Consider the following 24,806-nt stretch of genomic DNA (forward strand, 5'->3'; position numbering starts at 1 on the left):
TTTTTTTTTAACATTGATTTTGATAAAATTATACTTGGCAATGATTTCAAAATTATATTCCCTGATATGCCTGGAATGAAGCCATTCTCAGTTCTCTCTTAAATATAGATCCTTGGCCCTACTTTTCATGGCGATGGCCAGTCTGCTGTTCATTATTAGTCCACAAAAAAAATATGCACAAGTCCAGGCTTTCTCCTTGAGGAGAAAAGAATAATGTGAATTTTTCATAATGATAGCTTTATCTAATATAAAGGCCCCCTTTATCCTGAGATTTTTATCTTCTGTTGTAAAAAGATACTTAGATGACAGCTTTTGGTTTTTTTATGTCTTTTAGATTAGTAACTAGTAATAAGTTTATCATTTCCTGTCCCCTTCTCATCCTCATTTTTTAAAACTGTCAAATCCTAAAGTTTAGGAACTAATGCCTTCAAAGACATTTTGAGACAGGGTAGGATTGTCATTCTTTTGTGAAAATAAATGGAAAATTCACATCTGAATAGAATGTCTTCTTTCTTTTATTAAGATATGATAGATAAGAACACAGGGGCTAATCTTTTGCCAGAAATTGAGAAAAGACAATTTGTCTTATTTTGAGTGAATATAATTTCTAAAATACTTGCAGCAAAGAATGGCAGGTTTTAGGCATCGATGATATTTTGGGGTCATATTTTAATCTGTATAATTTTACACATACAGCCTGTATTCCTTTGTATTATTATTTTAAGTAGTGAAACATGTAAAATAGCAGTGTCAACTTTTGATCATATTCTGTTTTAACAAATAGTTTCTACTCTGCACTTGCAAAGGAATAGCTAAAAACGATATCCTTTTCTGATAAAAGCTGAAAGATTAAATATCTAAACATAATATAATTTTTTTGGAGTGTGATCAGGACTCTGTTGAGAAGTAATATTGCATATTTAGTGCAAGTGCAGTAACACTCAGTAAATGTTCACTGAGTGAACCCATTTAAGCAGATGTCAAAATATGATGGTAAAATGATTCAGTTTCATGTAGTATGCCATGCTAGCAGTAAAAATTTATTTTGAAATGGAAGGTTGGGTCAAATGGTTAGGTAGTTTTTTTTTCTGAAAGGAAAATATATGGGGAGCTTGGCTTTTTTCTGAATGTTTCACCCAGTGAAAAGCAAATGAGGTAGCATTAAGCTTTGGGTTGATACCAGTATTCATTCATTCATTCATTCATTCATTCATTCATTCATTCATTGAGACAGGGTCTCACTCTTTTGCCCACCCTAGAGTGCAGTGGCATGATCATTGGTGCCTGTACCCTTTAAGTCCTAGTGATGCCAGTTTTTAGATATCTATAGATACTAGTAGTCTCAATAGTGCTCAGAAGAGGTTTCTAGAATATGCAAATTAGTTTTAAGTAACAATGAATCACTTCATTTAAACTAATTTTGAGCAGTGAATTAATTTGGTTTTTTGTTTGACATTTATTGTTTTGGCAGAACTAAGTTCAGAAAATCTTAGAACTTGCTTTAAGATCATCAATGGTTATATCTTTTTATCATCAACAGAATTTTTACAGGTATGTTGGAGTAGTTTTGCATTATATGAAATTATATAATTATTATTTTGATTATTATTTGAAATCAGGGGGTGCCTTTTCAAAATTTCAAGATTGGCCTGTTATTTTAAGACAGAGAAACACTGACTGTGAGCATTTCCCATTGCAGGGCAGATGTGCTGCATGCAGTTCCTTTCTTAATGCAGAAAATGTGCTATGTCAACAAATTTTTTTTATATTCCTATAAAAATCAATGTATCAATAATCTATGTTTTTATTTGGCATAATCTTTTTTCTTTAACTTTTCCTAAGTGTTCTGATTGAAATTTGATATGCTTAGACCATTTGTGTATAATTCTCAAGTATATTATAATGAATCCCAAATGAAATTTTATGCCTTTTTGATATTACAGATATATTCTTACATATATTGACTTTTAATTGAATTTCAGACATACGCAGTAGGTCTATGCCAGTCCTTTTGTGAACTTTTAAAGGAAATTACTACAGAAGGTCAAGTTCAGGTGCTCAAGGTATTGTGATCATTTTAAGTGAATATATTTATGAATTTTTCATTTGTATTTTATGAAATTGGACTTTGGGTGTGGATGGTTCGCAAGAAGGAGAAGAGTTGATATAGTTCTAGGCAGGCTATTTTAGCAGTTTTCAGTTGGTTTAATACCTGTGGACCAGAGGTCTCAAATCTGAAGGTGCATACACTTTCAACAGTTAAGAGATCAACTGGACATCTTATTAAAATTCAATTCTGGGTTTCTAACAAGGTCTGAACTGATTGGGATGTTGCCTATCTTGAGAACTCACTTTGGGTAGTAAGGGTTTAAAAACTCTTGTAAATTATCCAGTGATATGATATCTGATACTTCTCATTCTTTCATTTTGTTAATCTGCTGTTGGGACAAAGTTTTCACTTTATAATTTGGTAGCTTTAATTTAAGTTGGCTATCAAAATTAGAGTACTACGTTTGTTGAGATTGTGTAATTATGAACCAACAGTCTCTAAGTTGTATATTATCTTTATATATTATACCTGTCTATTAAAGATATAAATAGTATTAAATGTATGTATTTACATATAAACATAAATGTATGTAGAAATATATTAAAATATCTTTATGTATGGACTTTGAGAGAAGGTGTAGCTGTTAAAAGTACCCCTATTTGGGTGCAGCAAACCAACACAGCACATGTATACATATGTAACAAACCTGCACGTTGTGCACATGTACCCTGGAACCTAAAGTATAATAAAATAAATAAATAAATATAAAATTGATTAAAAAAAAAGTACCCTTATTTTTAGTGTTGAGTTTCTCAGCTATGTTCTAAGATATGAGAGCTGAATTTCTATCACAACAAAGTAGCATTATGGTCTGAAAATTGTGGCATTGCTTTAGATCCTAAAAATGATTTCACTTCTTCCCAGTGAAATGAAAGAGGTTACCCAAAGAGGTTTGCTGTAAGAAGTGCACTTAGGTAATCACAATAACTGTAGCAGGAATCCAAAGTGTACTTTAGGATCTAAGTGAGTAAAAGTTTGCACAGATAATGAAGTCTTACTTCATAATAACTGATATGGTTAGGCTTTGTGTCCCCACCCAAATCACCCCATGATCAAGGGGATTGTAGGGATTACTGCCCCCTGATTAGTTATCTCTACCTGGTCTCCCGAGTCAAGGGAATCCTGGGGATGGTTTTCCCCATGCTGTTCTCATGATATTGAGTCCTCACGAGATCTGATTGTTTTATAAGGGCCTCCTCCCGCTTCGCTCGGCACTTCTTCTTCCCGCCGCCCCGTGGAGAAGATGCCTTGCTTCCCTTTCGCCTTCTGCCTTGATTGTAAGTTTCCTGAGGCCTCCCCAGCTACGCTGAACTGTGACTCAATTAAACCTCTTTCCTTTATAAATTACCCAGTCTCAGGCAGTTCTTTATAGCGGTATGAAAATTGACTCATACATTAACCAGTAAGATACCATCTAGATTTGCATAAGCACAGTCTATGACGTTTGCACAACAGTGAAATCGCCTAATGACACATTTCTCAGAACATATCCCTGTTGATAAGTGGTGCATGACTGTGATTTTATTCACTGTCGCAACTCTGCTGGCATGAATCAGGCTAATATATAGTGTTAAGTACTGCAGTGAAGTGAGCAAGAGTAAGGAGAGAAAATGCTGTTAGGATTGTCTATTGAGCATGGGGATTTACATTTTAAAACCAAAATTTAAAACGTATTTTTGTGTCTGTAAATTGGAAGGATCATCTGCCAGATTACTGAAGTATTAAATTATAAATTGATGAGAAAAGGAAGGAGCTTAAGGAGATCAGTAAGGACTGTATTAGTTTCCTAGGGATGCTGTAACAAAATATCACAACCTTGGTGGCTTAAAACAAGAGTTTCTTTATAATGCTTATATTAATTATATAATCAAAAATCAGTGTTTGCAGGGCCTTGCTCTTTCTGAAGGGTCTAGGGGGAGAATCTGTTCCAAGCCTTTCTCTTACCGTCTGGTGATTGCAGGCAGTCTTTTGCATTCCTTGGTTTGTAGATACGTAATCCTGCCATCTGTGGTTCCGCTGTCACGTGATGTTCTCCTGGTGTCTGTCTGTGTCTCTGTTTTGTTTTTGTTGTTGCAGGGACAAAAGTCATAATTGATTAAGGGCATTCCCTAATACGTTCATCTTACCTTGATTACATCTGGGATATGGCAGAACTCTTTGGCTTTAATTTTGTAGTTTATTAGTTTCTTTTTTAGAGCAAGGGGTTTACTAAAGGGTGAGAATATAAGCCACTGTTACCAAAGAATCATGTAGGCTCTAAAGGATTTGTAATAACGTAATCTGTGCATGTGGCTTGTTGAGACCCTGGATACTTGAGGCCTGGTTTATTGCACTAGTCTATTAATCCACATTTATTATTAATTTCAAAGTATTCTCCTAGCTCCAAAGCTAACAAGTAACATCAAACATGTTGCTTACTAAAATGCTTTTATGAATTTTTATTGCATTTATGCCTTTATTAAACTGACACAGTGGCAATATAAGTATATTAAGGAATTCAGTCTTACACGATCTCAGCTTCAGCTTTTGCTTTGGTGATAAATTCTTCTCTGGAGGTAAGAGGAAATAAGGAATTAACACGTTGGACTTAATTCTGACTATTTGAGGAAAAAGTGATTGGTGGTGTGGGAGTGATTAAAACAAGTGAAAATTGCCGTGTCATTTTGATATTATTGTCTTTACAGATTTTTTTCTGTATGTATGCCTGTTTTAACCTTTCTCCTCTATTATATTGAGCTTCTCCATTATCCAAAGTTCAGTAAATGTGTGCTCTGTTTGCTCTGAATACATATATAGTAAGTGACTTGAAAGACAAGGAATCCATAATTTTTATGTTGAAGATGTGATCTCGACTATACTGAGGATCCATTTGGAATTCTCTCCTTGACTAGCCCCTTGGTTTGCATATGCTACCCTGATACTTTTATAGCTAGCTCCTGAGTATACTTTGGTCTTCATTTTCCTCATTTATTAGATGAGGAGTGATACTAAATGATTTTTATTTTGTAACTAGGCAGTACCTGAAATTCTCCATGTTAAATTATAATATATGTATTCTAAGTGATTAAGAAAAGAGGTGATTTCTCACATTTAAACACCTCCCAGACCAAATTTGAATTGACCTCACCCCCGTCCCCCTCTTTTGGCTTTTCTGCAACAATATTGTTAAAGTAACTGTTGAAAGACAACTTGTGGATCATTTGGAATGGCCATTGTGATTCTACTTGTTTTTAATTATACTCTTACCAAATTATTAGAGGGAGCATAGCATAGCAGATAAGACTACACACTGAAGGGAGACTTCCAGGGTTAGAACATTGGCTCTGCTACTTCACAGCTATGTGATGTGGACAGATTAGTCTTTGTTCCTCATTTTCCATCTGTAACATGGGGATGATAACTTTACCTACTTCCTAGAGTTGATGTGAGGAATACTTGAGCTTATATATATAAACAGTTATAGCAATGCCAAGCTTGTAATAAGTGAATATAAGAGTTGGCTGTTTTTATGTAATATATAGCTGTCTCATTATTTAGTCTCCCTATGGGGGGAAATAGGCTACTATAATTTTAGGCAAAATAATTTGGCTGTAGAGAAACAAACCAAGTTGTTCTACTTTACCCATTGACCATTTATTTGAAATACATACTTAAGTACATTAATTAAATTTACTTTTAAAACTAAGAAAGTTGTTTATATAATGATGGTATATTACTAGCAAGAACTGCATATTTCAGCTGGCTCTTTAAAATAATTAATAATTGTATTTTGGTCGCCAGGTGCGGTGGCTCAGGCCTGTAATCCCAGCACTTTGGGAGGCTGAGGTGGGCGGATTACCTGAGGTTGGGAGTTTGAGACCAGCCTGACCAACATGGAGAAACCCTGTCTCTACTAAAAATACAAAATTAGCCGGGCGTGGTGCCACATGCCTGTAATCCCAGCTACTTGGGAGGCTGAGGCAGGAGAATCGCTTGAACCCGGGAGGCAGAGGTTGTGGTGAGCCGAGATGACGCCATTGCACTTCAGCCTGGGCAACAAGAGTGAAACGCCGTCTCAAAAAAAAAAAAAAAAAAATTGTATTTTGACCAGGTGTGGTGGCTCACGCCTGTAATCCTAACACCTTGGAAGGCTGAGGCAGGCGGATCACTTGATCTCAGGAGTTTGAGACTAGCCTGAGCAACATGGTGAGGCCCCGTCTTTACAAAAAATACAAAACTTAGCTGAGCATGGTGGTGTGTGCCTGTAATCCTAGCTACTCAGGAGTTTGAGGTGGGAGGATCTCTTGAGCCTGGGGGTTGGAGGCTGCGGTGAGCCGAGATTGTGCCACTATACTCCAGCCTAGACAATAGAGTGAGACCCTATTTCAAAAAAAAAAAAAACGAAGAAAATTAATTGTATTTTATTTGTTTTTTTTTTTTTTTTTGGCTGCTCAGAATAACACAATCTTTTTAAACTTTTTTATTATTGAAAATTCCAAACTAACTTACTGCATATCAAAAATCTATAGTCAAATATGTAGTCATTATTTTTGTAACATTTAATACGTTACAGATTAAGGCAATTTCTCTGTAAGTATGCCAACAGTAGGTTATTATTAGGATACAGATACTTGAATTAAGAAATCTGGAGTCAGAGATGGTGGTGTTTGCCTTTAATCCTGTCTACTTCAGAGGCTGAGGTTATAAGATCACTTAAGCTGAGGAATTTGATTCCAGCCTTCTGCACAACATGACAAGACCGCATCTCTCTTTCTTTTTTCTTTCTTTCTTTTTTTTTTTTTTTTTAAGATGGAGTTTCACTCTTTTTGCCCAGGCTGAAGTGCAGTGGCGTGATCTCAGCTCACCGCAACCTCAAAAAAAGAAAAAGAATGAAAAATTGAGTATCTGATAATAGGTGTTTAAGATGGTATTTTTATACAAATATTGCTATAGCTCAATCTGTATGTTTGGTTTAAAAATTTCAGAAACTAGATTTTATTATTTAATAAATGGATGTTAAATACTAAAAATATGTTCATTATCAAGAATAAATTGTATTTTTATGTTAAGGAATATTTTAGGACAATAGTGCTTTCATTTTACTGCTATATTTGAAGGCTGGGCAAACTCTCAAAATTTTTGGCGTTTTCCTGTTCTTAGAGTTCTAGTATAGCAATAACAATAGTTTTTAATATTAGCTCATTTTCATTTTTAATATCTCTCAGATACCATTTCTTAATATAGTATGCCATATAACATTTTAAATATATTTTTACTAAATGTCACTGTTACACTAATTTTTGACAGTATCTGCAAGTAACTTCTTTGTTCTTTGAAGCAGAAAGTTACAATGTTAGGAAAATTGGATAGAGAGACCAGTATGCCTGCTTTTGGAGCAAATGGTGTAGAGCAAAGAATACGCTTTACTTTATTTCGTGACTGAACATGTTATCTCGAGGAATATAATTATATGATAAAATACTCTAAATTGTTAACATTTCTTTAATTTGAAATTTGTCAGTATTACAGCCATACTACTATGACTTTTTGAATTCTCATTCTGGTCGTGGTCATATTAAGCAATGTTAAGCCAAGTTTCGTTTTTTCACTGTGATTAGACTTAAGATGACACAAATATTTTTAAGATATAACTTATTCTGTAATAATAATAGCTCATACTAGCATTTAACACGTGCTACACATTCTAAGCATATAAAACATAGATTTTATTTAATCCTTACATAAACATATAATGATATATAATGATATAAGGATATTTAATCTTTACATAAACATATAAATGATACTGCACTTTCCCCCAGTCTTACAGATGAGAAATTAATTCACAAAGTGGTGAATAATTTTTTTCAAGGCCACTCAGTTAGTAAGCATTGGAACCATGATATAACATAAGCATTTTGACTTTAGGATCCATGCGTTTAATCACTTTGTATGCAGTGTAGGCCTAAGTCAAGTAAATTGAATCCTACATTTTTCTCAAAAGTTTTAAGAACACATCTGTTTCAGAAGGAATGGTACCAGCTCCACCTTGTACCTCTGGTAGAATTCGGCTGTGAATCCGTCTGATTCTGGAGTTCTTTGGTTGGTAGGCTATTAATTGTTGCCTCAATTTCAGAGCCTGTTATTGGTCTATTCAGGGATTCAACTTCCTTCTGGGTTAGTCTTGGGAGGGTGTATGTGTCCAGGAATTTATCCATTTCTTCTAGATTTTCTAGTTTATTTGCGTAGAGGTGTTTGTAGTATTCTCTGATGGTAGTTTGTGTTTCTGTGGGATCAGTAGTGATATCCCCTTTAACATTTTTTATTGTGTCTATTTGATTCTTCTGTCTTTTCTTCTTTATTAGTCTTGCTAGTGGTCTATCAATTTTGTTGATCTTTTCAAAAAACCAGCTTCTGGATTTATTGATTTTTTGAAGGGATTTTTGTGTCTCTATCTCCTTCAGTTCTGCTCTGATCTTAGTTATTTCTTGCCTTCTGCTAGCTTTTGAATGTGTTTGCTCTTGCTTCTCTAGTTCTTTTAATTGTGATGTTAGGGTGTCAATTTTAGATCTTTCCTGCTTTCTCTTGTGGGCATTTAGTGCTATAAATTTCCCTCTACACACTGCTTTAAATGTGTCCCAGAGATTCTGGTATGTTGTGTCTTTGTTCTCGTTGGTTTCAAAGAAAATCTTTATTTCTGCCTGCATTTCGTTATGTAGTCATTCAGGAGCAGGTTGTTCAGTTTCCATGTAGTTGAGCGATTTTGAGTGAGTTTCTTAATCCTGAGTTGTAGTTTGATTGCACTGTGGTCTGAGAGACAGTTTCCAATCAATAAAAAAAGAGGGAATTCTGCCTAACTCATTTTATGTGGCCAACATCATCCTGATACCAAAGCCTGGCAGAGACGCAACAACAAAAGAGAATTTTAGACCAATATCCCTGATGAACATTTATGCAAAAATCCTCAATAAAATAACGGCAAACTGAATCCAGCAGCACATCAAAAAGCTCATCCACCATGATCAAGTGGGCTTCATCCCCAGGATGCAAGGCTGGTTCAACATACGCAAATCAATAAATGTAATCCAGCATATAAACAGAACCAAAGACAAAAACCACGTGATTATCTCCATAGATGCAGAAAAGGCCTTTGACAAAATTCAGCCCTTCATGCTAAAAACCCTCAATAAATTTGGTATTGATGGGACGTATCTCAAAATAGTAAGAGCTATTTATGACAAACCCACAGCCAATATCATACTGAATGGGCAAAAACTGGAAGCATTCCCTTTGAAAACTGGCACAAGACAGGGATACCCTCTCTCACCACTCCTATTCGACATAGTGTTGGAAGTTCTGGCCAGGGCAGTCAGGCAGGAGAAAGAAAGAAAGGGTATTCAATTAGGAAAAGAGGAAGTCAAATTGTCCCTGTTTGCAGATGACATGATTGTGTATTTAGAAAACCCCATCATCTCAGCCCAAAATCTCCTTAAGCTGATAAGCAACTTCAGCAAAGTCTCAGGATACAAAATCAATTTGCAAAAGTCACAAGTGTTTTTATACACCAATAACAGACAAACAGAGAGCCAAATCATGAGTGAACTCCCATTCACAATTGCTTCAAAGAGAATACAATACTTAGGAATCCAACTTACAAGGGACGTGAAGGACCTCTTCAAGGAGAACTACAAACCACTGCTCAATGAAATAAAACAGGATACAAACAAATGGAAGAACATTCCATGCTCATGGATAGGAAGAATCAATATCGTGAAAATGGCCATACTGCCCAAGGTAATTTATAGATTCAATGCCATCCCCATCAAGCTACCAATGACTTTCTTCACAGAATTGGAAAAAACTACTTTAAAGTTTATGTGGAACCAAAAAAGAGCCTGCACTGCCAAGACAATCGTAAGCCAAAAGCACAAAGCTCTGGCCAGGCGCGGTGGCTCACGCTTGTAATCCCAGCACTTTGGGAGGCCGAGGCGGGCGGATCACGAGGTCAGGAGATCAAGACCATGGTGAAACCCCGTCTCTACTAAAAATACAAAAAATTAGCCAGGCGTGGTGGCGGCTGCCTGTAGTCCCAGCCACTCGGAGAGGCTGAGGCAGGAGAATGGCATGAACCCGGGAGGCGGAGCTTGCAGTGAGCCGAGATTGCGCCACTGCACTCCAGCCTGGGCGACAGAGCGAGACTCCGTCTCAAAAAAAAAACAAAAACAAACAAAAAAACAAAAGCACAAAGCTGGAGGCATCAGGCTACCTGACTTCAAACTATACTACAAGGCTACAGTAACCAAAACAGCATGGTACTGGTACCACAACAGAGACATAGATCAATGGAACAGAACAGAGCCCTCAGAAATAATGCCGCATATCTACACCTATCTGATCTTTGACAAACCTGACAAAAACAAGAAATGGGGAAAGGATTCCCTATTTAATAAATGGTGCTGGGAAAACTGGCTAGCCATATGTAGAAAGCTGAAACTGGATCCCTTCCTTACACCTTATACAAAAATTAATTCAAGATGGATTAAAGACTTACATGTTAGACCTAAAACCATTAAAATCCTACAAGAAAACCTAGGCAATACCATTCAGGACATAGGCGTGGGCCAGGACTTCATGTCTAAAACACCAAAAGCAATGGCAACAAAAGCCAAAATTGGCAGATGGGATCTCATTAAACTAAAGAGCTTCTGCACAGCAAAAGAAACTACCATCAGAGTGAACAGACAACCTACAGAATGGGAGAAAATTTTCACAACCTACTCATCTGACGAAGGGCTAATATCCAGAATCTACAATGAACTCAAACAAATTTACAAGAAAAAAAACAACTCCATCAAAAAGTAGGTGAAGGATATGAACAGACACTTCTCAAAAGAAGACATTTGTGCAGCCAACAGACACGTGAAAAAATGCTCATCATCACTGGCCGTCAGAGAAATGCAAATCAAAACCACAATGAGATACCATCTCACACTAGTTAGAATGGTGATCATTAAAAAGTCAGGAAACAACAGGTGCTGGAGAGGATGTGGAGAAATAGGAACACTTTTACACTGTTGGTGGGACTGTAAACTGGTTCAACCATTGTGGAAGACAGTGTGGCGATTCCTTAAGGATCTAGAACTAGAAATACCATTTGTCCCAGCCATCCCATTACTGGGTATATACCCAAAGATTTATAAATCATGCTGCTATAAAGATACATGCACACGTATGTTTATTGCGGCACTATTGTCAATAGCAGAGACTTGGAACCAACCCAAATGTCCATCTATGATAGACTGGATTAAGAAAATGTGGCACGTATACACCATGGAATACTATGCAGCCATAAAAAATGATGAGTTCATGTCCTTTGTAGGGACATGGATGAAGCTGGAAACCATCATTCTGAGCAAACTATCACAAGGACAAAAAACCAGACACCACATGTTCTCACTCATAGGTGGGAATTGAACAATGAGAATACTTGGACACAAGAAGGGGAACATCACACACCGGGGCCTGTCGTAGGGTTGGGGTAGTGGGGAGGGATAGCATTAGGAGATATACCTAATGTAAATGATGAGTTAATGGGTACAGCACACCAACATGGTACATGTATACATGTGTAACAAACCTGCACGTTGTGCACTTGTACCCTAGAACTTGAAGTATAAAACACACACACACACACACACACACACACACAATCTGTTGCAGGTGTATTTCGAAAGGGAATAGGTTTAAACTGAAGTGCAGAAGTTCTTTTTGTAATAACAAAATGTTGTCAAAAAACAATTAGTAATAGATAATTGGATGATTAAAGTACCACACCTTGTTCAGTTATACGGTGGAGTACTGTGCATTCCATTAAAAAGAAATGAAGAAAATCTCTATATGAGTTTGAGAATATAAGGAAGGAGCAGTGTCTCTAGTTTTCTTCTTTTTAAAAAGTGGAAGAAGGCAGTGGAAGAATAAACCAGGTAATTAAAGTAGCTATGTAGCAAAAAGAGGGGGAGAGCGTGAAACTAGATCTGTCAGGATGTATATCTGTTTTATATTTTAGAGTTTGGAACCATGTAGAGGTAAAGCATGATTTAGGGGGAAAAATAACAATTCCTAAAGATACAAAAGAGACTGAAACATTTGAATCTAACTGTTATGATGTTGGTGGCACAGCTGTTTGAGAAGAATATTTCAAGTCATTTTAATACATAGTATTTCACATGTATATCCCTGGTGGGATGTAACTTTACAACAAAGTTTATAATTACATTCAGTATTATTGTCATCAGTAATATTGGTATTGTTATTTTGAAACTCATGTATGTATATGAATAGGAGAAAGAAATAAGGTTATACGACCTGGCATTTTTCAGTGTAAGAGAAATAATATAGGACCATTTCATATGGATTTCCCACAGACACCTCAAATTCAGCATGTCAGAGTGGAATGTCATCGGTCCACTGTTCAGCTTTTCTATATGTTGCCAGTTCTAGTTCTGAGTTTTCTCTTGATTCTGTCCCATACCCACTGCACCCAAGTCTGATAATGGTATTTTTCTTTCAGAAAATCTCATCTTCCCTGGCTATGGTTCCTGACTTTTTGGACCACAAAAACTCTATTTTATCCCCGAAATATTTGTGTATACGACTGTGTTATTTATTTACTCAATCAGATACTGCTTTATGTGGGGATTATTTAATCCTTACATTAATTCTAAATACACCCTTGCCACAACCCCCTCCTCCCTGCCGCCAAATAAAACTATAAAGATTCCTATGGATTGGGGCCAGCCACAGCTATGTATTATTACTATAAATTCTCTTCAAACCCTTTTGTTTTTAAAATTTTAACCAGAATTTTATATGACATAGTTTAGAGTCAACTAGATAGATACATAAGGTTTCTTAAAGAAAAAAACTGTAGTCACCTGTCTTTCTGCCATTTTTCCTTGCTCAGAGACAACCATTTTTAGTGCTTGTAGCCAATTGATTCTTTTGTATCTGTGTTCAGATCTGTAAATAACACCCCTTTGTTATTTCTTCATGGGTTGTTGTAGGCAGTATGTATTGATACTGCCTTCGCACTTCCTCTGTGCCTTCATCCCCCAAGTAATCAAAATTCAGTGTTTACATCATGATTCCTATATTTCCTGTTCAAAGCTGAGACATGTAGTCAGCTGTGATTACTTCTCCTTTTCTGTACAGTCTTTTGTATTCCCTGGAAGCAATACTTATCTTTTTTTTGGTATAATTTTTTTATGTTCACTAAACTGTCTGACAGATGTCCAGTATGTTCAGAGACACATCAAGGATTCTGTTACTTTAATTTTCTTGAGGAAGTCTCTTCAGAGCCATGCTGACTCCCACCTTGGGGCTCCTTTTTTTCCAAGTTTGTAGCTGCTGCTTCTTGTTCCTATTGTTCTGAAATTTTAGAATAAGGTGCCGTAATGTAAGTTTATTTAAATGCATTCCATTGGGCACTGATGGGCTTTTTTAGTCTGGAAGCAATCTCTTTTAGAGTCTTTATAGAAAAGACACTCTCTTTTTTCTCCTGTATTGGGCGTCAGTTGTCCAGATACTAGAGTCGAAAATATCTAGCACTCTGTTTCTTAGACAGACTTTCAACCAGTCTTATTTTCTTTCTTCTTGTGTTTAGCTTCCCCTTTCTCCTTCCCAAAAGTATATTTTTAGCTTCCCCTTTCTCCTTCCCAAAAGTGTAAGGTTCTGCTACTTTCTGTGATTTTTGGAGTGGAGAAAGGGGGAGAAGTTATATGAAGTAAATCTGGTTGCTTCTCTCAGCTTTCTCCTTTGACACCTTGGGATTCAGCTTTCTCTGACTTAATGAGTCAGTTTCCTCTGAATTTCTTTCTTGCTTTCAGTGTTTGTTTCTCATTCCTCTTGTCTTTTTAAAATTATGCTGCCCATCTTAAAGTTTTTTTTCTGTAATTTTGGTAGGGTTTTAGATGGGAGTGAAATTATACATGTATTTAATAACGGGCAGGTGGCCTTACTTTCAACTCACAGATAAATACTGTCTGCTGATACCTGCCTCTATGACTCTCTCAGTCTACTAGCTTATCTGTATATTTTCCATGTTTATCTTTTTTCCCAGATCTAGTTTTTTTTTTTTTTAAAGTAAACTTGAGATAAAATTTTATTGTTTCAAATTTTATCTCCTCTTACTTTTAATGAGGAATTGGTATCTTGTATACCTGTATCTCTTAGTAGTAGCATACATAGTGCTTGCCCCACAGTAAAGTGTTTATATTTTTAATCTTTTATTTGGACCTTACCTTCACTTCTTGCTCAAAATTAGAGCAGCAACAAATGTTGTTATCAACCATGGATGCTGTTTGCTTACCTTGGGACTGTTTAGAAATGCTTGGAAGTCTTCTTGATGGTCATAATTTTTGGAGTACACTATTGGCACACAGTAAGCAGACACTGGAAGATGATAAATCTCCCTCAATGCATGGGATGACTGTAAACGGTTCTCTTCATACAAAATATCAGTAGTCAATCTTGAGAAGCATTAATGGAAGTCGTAAGGGAAACTTGGCTCTACCCTGAGGCTGTTCCTTGCCCATAACCCTCTCAGATGGTATCTGTTTCCTTACCCACCTCTCAAGCACTTAGGCTGGAAGTGTGGGGTAAATGTCCTTCTTGGTCCTTTTTGCTGTTTCCTGACCCCTGCATTCTTCTGTTCCTAAAAATTAAAACAAAAATAAACAAAAAAACACCCTGCTTTGAATTTCATGCTAACCCATTTTTGTTATAGAAGAAACATCTCACTCATATCAAAATAATTTTTATGTCAAGTTTTCACATGTAACAATCAGTACTCATGACTGATCAGTATAATTATGAATGAAATATGATTTCTAATTTAATAAATATGCAGTATATATGCCACGTGCCCTTTTCCCTCCAATTTATTGATTAACTTAAATGTAGATTTATTTCTGGGCAGTAAGTATAGGTGTTACTAACTTCTTGTTTAGCTATCAAAAAGGCAATGTTTTAAAAATGCTTTTTGCTGCCTCTATTAGTGCATCATTTTTAAGGGTTATTTGTTTAAATTGCAAGGGTAAGAATTACATTAACTGCACATGATACCTGTGTTACTACAATGTGATTAAATACAGTTGTATGCAAGATATATAGCTGTGTGTAAATATTATATACTTCATATCAAACTGCAATTTTAAAATGGATTATCTTGTAAAAGTGTGTCTAGTGTCAGAATATTGCATACCCTGCATGTGTGTATGCATTCTTAAATTTGGTCTGTGATATTTATTTTAGTACATTGTTTCCTTACATGTGTTTTTCATAAAGCGATGACTTGCAGTATTATCACCAATCTTTCTTTCTGGTTTTTAGGTTGTGGAAAATGCCCTTAAAGTGAACCCAATATTAGGTCCGCAAATGTTTCATCCGATTTTACCCTACATTTTCAAGGGTATTATAGAAGGGGAGGTAAGATTTTTCTTTAAGTTCCACAGGTAGTGTTAGACTATAGGATTCTAGTTTTAATTACTCTGTTAGATACAGAAGGAAAGCTTTTCTTGTCATTTGGATCATATTAAACTATGTTAAATTTTCAGGGCAGTTAGACACCTTTGCCTTTTCCTGTTCCACACAGGGAAGCATAGATTTTCTTTGACATGTGTCTTTCAAACATATGCATGTATGTTCACACAAAAATCATTTGAAGCACAGGGATGTGAGTGGCTTAATTCTAATGCTTGACTACTAAGAATATGAGGGGGACGAAATAGTGTTAATGTTGTTATAGACTGAATTTGTTAAACCACTGGTTATTTTCTAAGAACAGCTCTCTTAAATAGATCCATGGACCTGTATATGTTATGAGTATTTAAAATAATATGGTACCAGGAGGCGGAGATTGCAGTGAGCCGAGATCGCGCTGCTGCACTCCAGCCTGGGTGACAGAGTGAACTCCATCTCAAAAAAAAAAACAGTAATAAAGTAATATATGAAATTGATAAATAGTATTTTTCTCTTTATTGTGTGTATATATACATATAGATGGTGCATATAATTCATATATGTATTTAGTAAGTTAGAACTCAGGCAGTATTGACAGTTCATTCTAAAGAGAAGTAATATAGAGGAGAATGTTATTTTATATCCCTATTGCTTGTTACTATGTCAGTGATTGTTTTTACTTGTACCATAACACAATTTTACATGTGTTGTATTTTAATTGTACAGAGGTATCCTGTAGTGATGTCCACGTATCTTGGAGTTATGGGTCGAGTTCTACTACAAAACACTAGTTTTTTTTCTTCACTACTTAATGAGATGGCCCATAAATTTAATCAGGAGGTAAGAATCAATATACTTAAATTTAAGGAAGTCTTTATCTAAATATAAATTAGAAATAGTTTGATGAAATAATGAGTCTTTGTAAAAGTCACTTTATAGTATTTAGAACTTTACATTTTAAATCTTTATGCTATATCAATAATTTGGGGTAGAAAAAGGAATCTGTAAGTGGCAGTTGAAACTTATACATTTTTGTCCTCGCTCAAAATAGGTGATTTTATTCTGCTTAGCCATAGAATATAATGTTGATTTGTTTATAACTGCCGTTTTTCTTCACCAACACAGAATCTGGAAACAGGTATTTTGCATGGAGTGATGTATTCGTCTTTGTATTACTTCTTTAGTTAACTTATTTTTAATGCCACAGATTGAGAGTATTTCTGTTCTGATTATTGTGGAAAATGATCTTTTTAGCAAAGGTTTATTTTTAAAAATTGTAGTTGATATCTATTACCAGAGTAAGTTTGGAATGGGTTTTTCAGTGAGGTGATTTAAGACTATATATGGCCGGGCGCGGTGGCTCACGCCTATAATCCCAGCACTTTGGGAGGCTGAGGTGGGTGGATCACGAGGTCAGGAGATTGAGACCATCCTGGCTAACACGGTGAAACCCCATCTCTACTAAAAATACAAAAAATTAGCCAGACGCGGTCGCGGGCGCCTGTAGTCCCAGCTACTCGGGAGGCTGAGGCAGGAGAATGGCGTGAACCCAGAAGGCGGAGCTTGCAGTGAGTGGAGATCGTGCCACTGCACTCCAGCCTGGATGACAGAGAGAAACTCTCAAAAAAAAAAAAAAAAGACTATATATGAGATATTCAAATAAGATTATGCTGTAAGTCATTAACCATTAATCTGTTTGTTAAGATTTATAAGATGTTGAAGATAGGGTATACTTGACGAATATATCTACAATGGAGACAATTTTTAAAATCTTTTGGTTTATGGCTGAAAACAAATATAACTATTTCTAATACAAGGAAATCCAGAATAAAGAAGTACAAATTTTAAAATATATGTAGCTTTTCTAGAATTAGACTAATCTATTTAGAGATCCCAACCCTTATTTTGATAAATAAATAGGGTATATTTTTATTAGCTTATTAATTTTAATTGAAATGAGGTAATATATATTTTTTAGTGTTTTTTTTTTGTTTTTGTGTTTTTTTTTGTTTTTTTTTTTTTTAGTAGAGATGAGGTCTTGCTATATTGTCCAAGCTGTTCTCAAATTTCTGAGCTCAGGTGATCTTCCCATCTTGGCCTCCCAAAGTGCTGAGATTACAGGATAACTAAAAATATTTAAGAACATAAGAGAGGAAATTAAAGTTACCCAGAGGAAACATCAGGATGCCATTACTATGTATTTACTTTCTTGTTTCCATGAGGGGCCTGGTCATGTTGCCAACATTTCTTGAAATATATGTCCTTCTGCCCTTGCATTAGTTCATGAAGATTCAATCTGAGATCACAATGAGTAAATATTTAATCACCAAAGTTATGGATTAATCTCTTAAAAATTTTTTTAATTGACACATAATAGTTGTAGACATTTATGGAGTACATAGTGCTATTTCTATACATACAGCGTATAGTGATCAAATCAAGGTAATTGACATATCTATCACCCCAAACACTTACTATTTCTCTGTATTGGGAACATACAACAGCCTCCTTCTAACTATTTGAAACTATATGTTACTGTTAACTGTAGTCATCCTACAGTGCTATATAGAACACTAGAACTTATTCCTCCTATCTACCTGTGATTTTTTAATCTTTTAACCAATATCTCTCTCTCTCCCCACTTTCCCCTTACCTTTCCCAGTCTCTAGTAACCACTATTCTACTTTCTGCTTCTTTGAGGTCATCTTTTTTAGCTTCTACATGTAAGTGAGAACATGTAATATTTCTCTTTCTGTTCCTGGCTTATTTCACTTAATGTAACGCTCTCTAGCCTCACTCATGTTGCCCCGAATGACAGGAATTCATTCTTTTTTGAGGTTGAATAGTATTCGTGTGTGTGTGTGTGTGTGTGTGTGTGATATTTTCTGTATCCATTCATCTGTAGTTGGGTGCCTAGGTTAATTCCATATCTTGGCTATTCTGGACAGTGCTGTAATAAACATGAGGGAGCAGGTATCTTTTCAATACAATGATTTCCTTTCTTATGGAGATGTATATATCCAGTAGTGAGATTGCTGGATCATATGATAGTTCAATTTGTAGTTTTTTGAGGAAACTCATATTGTTCTCCATAATGGCTACACTAGTTTACATTCCCACCAGTAGTGCCTGAGTTCCCTTTGCTCTACATCCTTTCCAGCATTTGTTATTTTTTGCCTTTTTGATAATAGCCATTCTAACTGGAGTGAGATGATATCTCATTGTAGTTGTGATTTGCATTTCCCTGATGACTAGTGATGTTGACCTTTGTTTTGTTTTGTTTTTGAGACAGAGTCTCACTCTGTCACCCAGGCTGGAGTGCAGTGGCACCATCTCGGCTCACTGCAACCTCTGCCTCCCGGGTTCAAGCGATTTTCTCGCCTCAGCCTCCCAAGTAGGTGGGATTACAGGCACCCACCACCCCGGCTGGCTGTGGGATTTTACCATGTTGGCCAGACTCATCTTGAACTCCTGACCTCAGGTGATCTGCCCGCCTCGGCCTCCCAAAGTGCTGGGATTACAAGTGTGAGTCCCTGCGCCTGGCTGATGTTGACCATTTTTTCATGTACCTGTTGGCCATTTGTATGTCTTCGTTTGAGAGCTGTTTATTCAGATAATTGTTCTACTTTTAAAATGGATTATTATTTTTATTTAGCTGTTGTTTGAGTTTCTTGTGTATTTCGGATATGTGTATTTGTTGGATATATAATTTGCAACTATTTTCTCCCATCCTGTGGGATGTTCTTTTACTCTGTTGTTTGTTGCTTTTGTCGTATAGAAGCTTTTTAGTTTGATAGAATCCCATTTGTCTATTTTTCCTTTTGTTGCCTATGTTTTTGAGGTTTTATTCATAAAATCTTTTCCCTGACCAGTGTCCTGAAGTGTTTTCCTTATGTTTTCTTCTAGTAATCTTATAGTTGTGGGTCTCACATTTTAAGTCTTTAGTTCATCTAGAGTTGATTTATATATATCACAAGAGATAGGGATCTAGTTTCATTCTTCTGCATGTGGATATCCAGTTTTTCTGGCACCATGGTTGAAGTAACTGTTCTTTCCCCATGAATATTCATGCTATCTTTTTCTTAAATCAGTTGGCTATAAATGTATGGATTTATTTCTGGGTTCTCTGTTCTATTGGTCTGTGTGTGTTTTTATGCTGGTACCATGCTATTTTGGTTACTGTATTTATAGTATATATACTGTATTTGTTATACAGACACACTTTTTTTTTTTGGCGGGGGACGGTGGGGAGACAGATTCTAGCTCTGTGGCCCAGGCTGGAGTGCAGTGGCAGAATCTTGGCTCACTGCAACCTCCGCTTCCCAGGCTCAAGCAGTTCCTGACTCAGCCTCCCCAGTAGCTGGGCTTACAGACACATGCCACCATGTCTGGCTAATTTTTGTATTTTAGTAGAGATGAGGTTTCACCATTTTGGCCAGGCTGGTCTCGAACCCCTGACCTCAAGTGATCCACCTGCCCTGGACTCCCAAAGTACTGGGGTTACAGGCATGAGCCACTGCACCCAGCTTATGTAATATATTTCGAAATCTGGTGGTGTGATGCCTCTAGCTTTGTTCTTTTTGCTCAGCATTGCTTTGGCTATTTGGGATTTTTTATGGTCCCACACAAATTTTTTTTTCTATCTCTTTGAAAGATATAATTGGTATTTTGATAGGGATTGCATTGAATCTGTAGATTGCTTTGGGTAGTATGGCCATTTTATTAGTACTGATTTCACCAGTTCACCAACATGGCATGTCTTTGTTTCTTTTTTTTTTTTTGTGTTTTTTTAAATTTTAAAAATTTACTGTTTTATTTAAAAATTTTTAGAGACAGAGTCTCACTCCATCATCCAGGCTAGAATGCAGTGGCACAATCATAGCTCACTGCAACCTCAAACTCTTACTCAGGTGATCCTTTCACCTTAGCCTCCCAAGTAGCTGTGACTACAGATGCGTGCCACCACACCTGGCTATTTATTTATTTATTTATTTATTTATTTGAGACAGAGTCTCGCTCTGTCGCCCAGGCTGGAGTGCAGTGGTGCAGCCTCGGCTCACTGCAAGCCCCGCCTCTCGGGTTCACGTCATTCTCCTGCCTCAGCCTCCCAAGTAGCTGCGACTATAGGTGCCTGCCACCACGCTCGGCTAATTTTTTGTATTTGTAGTAGAGATGGGGTTTCACCATGTTAGCCAGGATGGTCTTCATCTCCTGACCTCGTGATCTGCCTGCCTCGGGCTCCCCCAATGTGTTGGGATTACAGGCATGAGCTACTGCTCCCCTACACCTGGCTAATTTTTAAAATTTTTTGGTAGACATACGGCCTTACATGTTGCCTAGGCTAGACTTGAACTCCTGGTCTCAAGAGATACTCCTGCCCCTGCCTCGCAAAGCACTGGAATTACTGGCATAAGCCACTGTGCCCAGCCACCTTCAGTTTTTTTCTAATCTAGTTTTTAATTAAGAAAAAGAAAATGTCATTTGGGTCCATATCAACATTTGATATGATTAAATCCAAATGCAATCCAGTGAGATATTAAATCAGTTAAATGTAATTTAACATTGATATTTTTCTTTGGGCTGCTGTTAGCTTTAAAATATTACATCATCATGCAAAAAAAAAAATCTTATTGAGTAATTAAAATGGCTTAGCTTTTGACAGGCATTTTGGCAGGCACCTGTAATCCCAGCTACTCGGGGGGCTGAGACAGGAGAATCGCTTGAACCCGGGAGCCAGAAGTTGCCGTGAGCTGAGGTCACACCACTGCTCTCCAGGCTGGGCGACAGAGCAAGACTCTGTCTCAAAAATAAGTAAATAAATAAAAATAAATAAAATGGCTTAGCTTTGCTTATCATATAATTAAAGCATCATATGAGGACTACTCCGGTTACTGCTTGGTAACTTTGAAAGCAAACACATTTTAAGGTTTCAGTGGCCGGGTGTGGTGGCTCATGCTTTGTAATCACAGTGCTTTGAGAAGTCTAGGTGAGAGGATTGTTTGAAGCCAGGAACTTAAGACCAGGCTGGGTAACAAAGCGAGACTCCATCTCTACAAAAACTAAAAATAAATAGAGCCCCAGAATTTGAGGCTGCACTTAGCTATGATCACTGCACTCCAGACTGGGCAGCAGAACAGGATTCTGTCTCTAAAAAAAATGTTTAAATATTTTTTTAAACCAAAAAAAAATTAAAATGAGAATTTTTTTTAAATGAAGTTTCAGTGATTTTGGTATCACTTCCAAAACAACCTACTTTTTATTACTTCTCATTGTCCTTTACCTGCAGTTTCCTTTCATCCTCTTTCCATCCTCTTTTATTTTTCCTTTCTTTGCTCTCCTAGTCTTGGATACTTCTTCCACCCTCAGATTCCTACTGTAATTGATTTTGATGGTTTGTTTTGTGGCTTTTTTGTAGCTTGTGATTATTTTACAAAACTTCTACTTGATGAGGGCTCGGTATTCTTGTTAGATGTGTTCACATGTCCAGCCCTTTCTAAAATCTCTTGATGCATGAGGATTCTGTCCCCTTGAATATCTTGGGTTTTCGCCTCAGTCACCTAGATCCCATTTGAATTCTTAGCCTCACTTGTGGGTGCCCCTCAGTGTGTTATCTAAACATTATTGTCAGTGTCTCTATATCCTTGATAACAACTCTGGGATGGTCATGAGCTCTTTTTTTTTTTTTTTTTTTTGAGACAGTTTCAATCTTGTTGCCCAGGCTGGAGTGCAATGGCACGATCTCAGCTCACTGCAACCTCCACCTCCTGGGTTCAAGTGATTCTCCTGCCTCAGCCTCCCGAGTAGCTGGGATTATAGGTGCATGCCACCATGCCTGGCTAATTTTGTATTTTTAGTAGAGACAGGGTTTCTCTATGTTCGTCAGGCTGGTCTTGAACTCCGGACTTCAGGTGATCCACCCACCTCAGCCTCCCAAAGTGCTGGGATTACAGGCGTGGGCCACCGTGCCTGGCATGAGCTCTTTCTTGCTTAGGAACCTAAAATATACCCCTGGTCTCTGACTTCCCATTGACATATCATTTATTTTGACAGGAAATCAGTAATAGAAATGTAAGGGAAATACTGTTATTCCTCCATCTATAGGCTAGTGGGCTAATCCAGATCTTACAATGCCTATTTTTCCCTCTTTTTCTTCCCAATTCTATATTGTTTTTATATCCACACTTCATTGTGCTGGTACCTAGAATACATTCCTTTCCAGAATGCTGTGTTCTTATTCTGGATTAGACATTTGGTCTTCTGGATTGGACAGCTGGTTTGATATCTGTCACGTTACACTGATGAGGTTTGACTGATTCGTATGTTTGCTGCACTGTCCATACCCCAACTATGGCTGAAAAGAACTCTCAGCCCTCTCTTCTCTGCCTTCTCTCCTCAGGCTTTTACTTTTCAGTCTTTCAGTCAGCCTTCTATTTTTTTTGTTTGTTTTTTCATTTGTTGAGCTAGAATTATAGTAAGTCACCTAGAACTTTATACCAAGGCTCAATGTACTGTGGTTTTAAAAGTTTGTTCTGAATCCTTGTTAAATTAATTATAAATTCTGCAGCCCAGAACTGATACTCAGCTGATAGGTGTCAGTGTGGTCATACCAGTTGTTAAAATATTGACATAAATCCTGCAAATTAGCAAACAGGGTAAAAAATGACTTTAATAAGTGTTATAATGAATAGTATAAATTCTACTGTAAAAAATTGAGGATTCCTTTTAAGTATTGTAAACACATGTTTTGAATCTGCAGGAGTACAGTGAAGAAATTTTTATCAGTAATAAACTGTCAATAATAAACTAGTTTAGAACATCATCTGGTATATTTAACAATTTTACAAGTCTTCAATAACTGCTGTAAATATAGGATTCAGTGCAAACTAAAATTAGTATTTATTCCTGGAATAAAGAAACTTCTACTATTTCAACAAAAATACAGTGGCTTACTATTGCTAGTAATATAAAGTTTGGGTGCAAAGATGCTTAAGAATTACATCATTAAGAGTTGAAGGATCTAAATTATATTTTATCAGAATATCAGTTATTTTCTATTAAAGTTCCACTGGCAAAAGTAAAGAATTTTTACAACAATCAAGGAAAAAAGTACCATCATGAATTGACAGTAGACAGTTGTGTTTGAAATAAAAAACACAGTTTTTAACTATCAAAATGAACAAAAATACTATGGGCATTTTTTCAATACCATTTACTATGTGGTTTTAATAGAATGTTTTAAGGAATATATTTAATAAAAACAGCAGAAAATTAATATTAATATGAGAGTATTATTACATCATAGATTTGTTTCCGACCTCTTAGAAAACTTGTATAGGCATACTTGATATTGTGGGTTTGGTTCCAGACTACCACAATAAAGTGAGTATCTTCATAACAAAAGTCAGAACACATTTTTTGGTTTTCCAGTGCATATAGTTATAATTATACTATACTGTAGTATGTTAATAGTGCACAATGGTATTATGTCTAAAGTAATAATGTTTGTACCTTAATTAAAAATAATTTATTGCTAGAAAATTCTAGCGATCTCAGCCTTCAGTGAATAATGTTTTTGCTGGTAGATGGTCTTGCCTTGATAGTGAAGGCTGCTGGCTGATCAGGGTGGTGGTTGCTGTAGGTGTGGGTGGCTGTGGCAGTTTCTTAAAATAAGACAAATGAAGTTTGCTGCATCAATTGACTCTTCCCTTCACGAATGAGAGGATTGACTCCAGTTGTGACAGAAATTCTACTGAAGACTAAATGGTCCTCAGAGAGCAGGAAAAGGAAAAATAAAAGAGGGTTGAAGCAAGTTGCAGGCAAAGGATAATGAACAGTAGGTTGTTTTGGTAGTGATAACAGAATCACTGAAACTTCATTTTTTTAATGATGATGATGGACTATTTGGTCCTCAGTAGAATTTCTGTCACAATTGGAGTCAGTCCTCTCAGATTCTGCTGCTGCTTTATTAATTTTTTTTAATATTCTGTATCATTTGTTGTTATTTTAGCAGTGTTCACAGCATCTTCACCAGGAATAGATTCCATTTTAAGAAACCACTCTTTGTTTTTTTTTGTTTTTGTTTTTTTCCTTCATCCATAAGAAGTAATTCCTCATGGCTGGACATGGTGGCTCACGCGTGTAATCCCAGCACTTTGGGAGGACGAGGCAGGTAGATCACCTTAGGTCCAGAATTTGATAC

At 36.4% G+C, this 24,806-nt stretch overlaps 1 protein-coding gene across 8 annotated transcripts in view; it reads left to right on the forward strand.

The window, feature by feature from the left end:
• The window catches only part of IPO11 (importin 11), a 229,996-nt gene that overhangs the window by 133,645 nt on the left and 71,545 nt on the right, over nt 1-24,806 (forward strand). For all 8 annotated transcript variants that reach the window (XM_032145222.2, XM_032145224.2, XM_032145223.2 and 5 more), the window contains exons 23-26: nt 1,472-1,551; nt 1,983-2,063; nt 15,479-15,574; nt 16,334-16,447. In XM_032145222.2, the coding sequence (XP_032001113.1) occupies nt 1,472-1,551; nt 1,983-2,063; nt 15,479-15,574; nt 16,334-16,447 (371 nt within the window). The remainder of the gene's footprint in view (nt 1-1,471; nt 1,552-1,982; nt 2,064-15,478; nt 15,575-16,333; nt 16,448-24,806) is intronic.

The sequence above is a fragment of the Hylobates moloch genome, unplaced genomic scaffold (assembly GCF_009828535.3).
Source record: "Hylobates moloch isolate HMO894 unplaced genomic scaffold, HMol_V3 SCAFFOLD_23, whole genome shotgun sequence".
NCBI lineage: Eukaryota > Metazoa > Chordata > Mammalia > Primates > Hylobatidae > Hylobates > Hylobates moloch.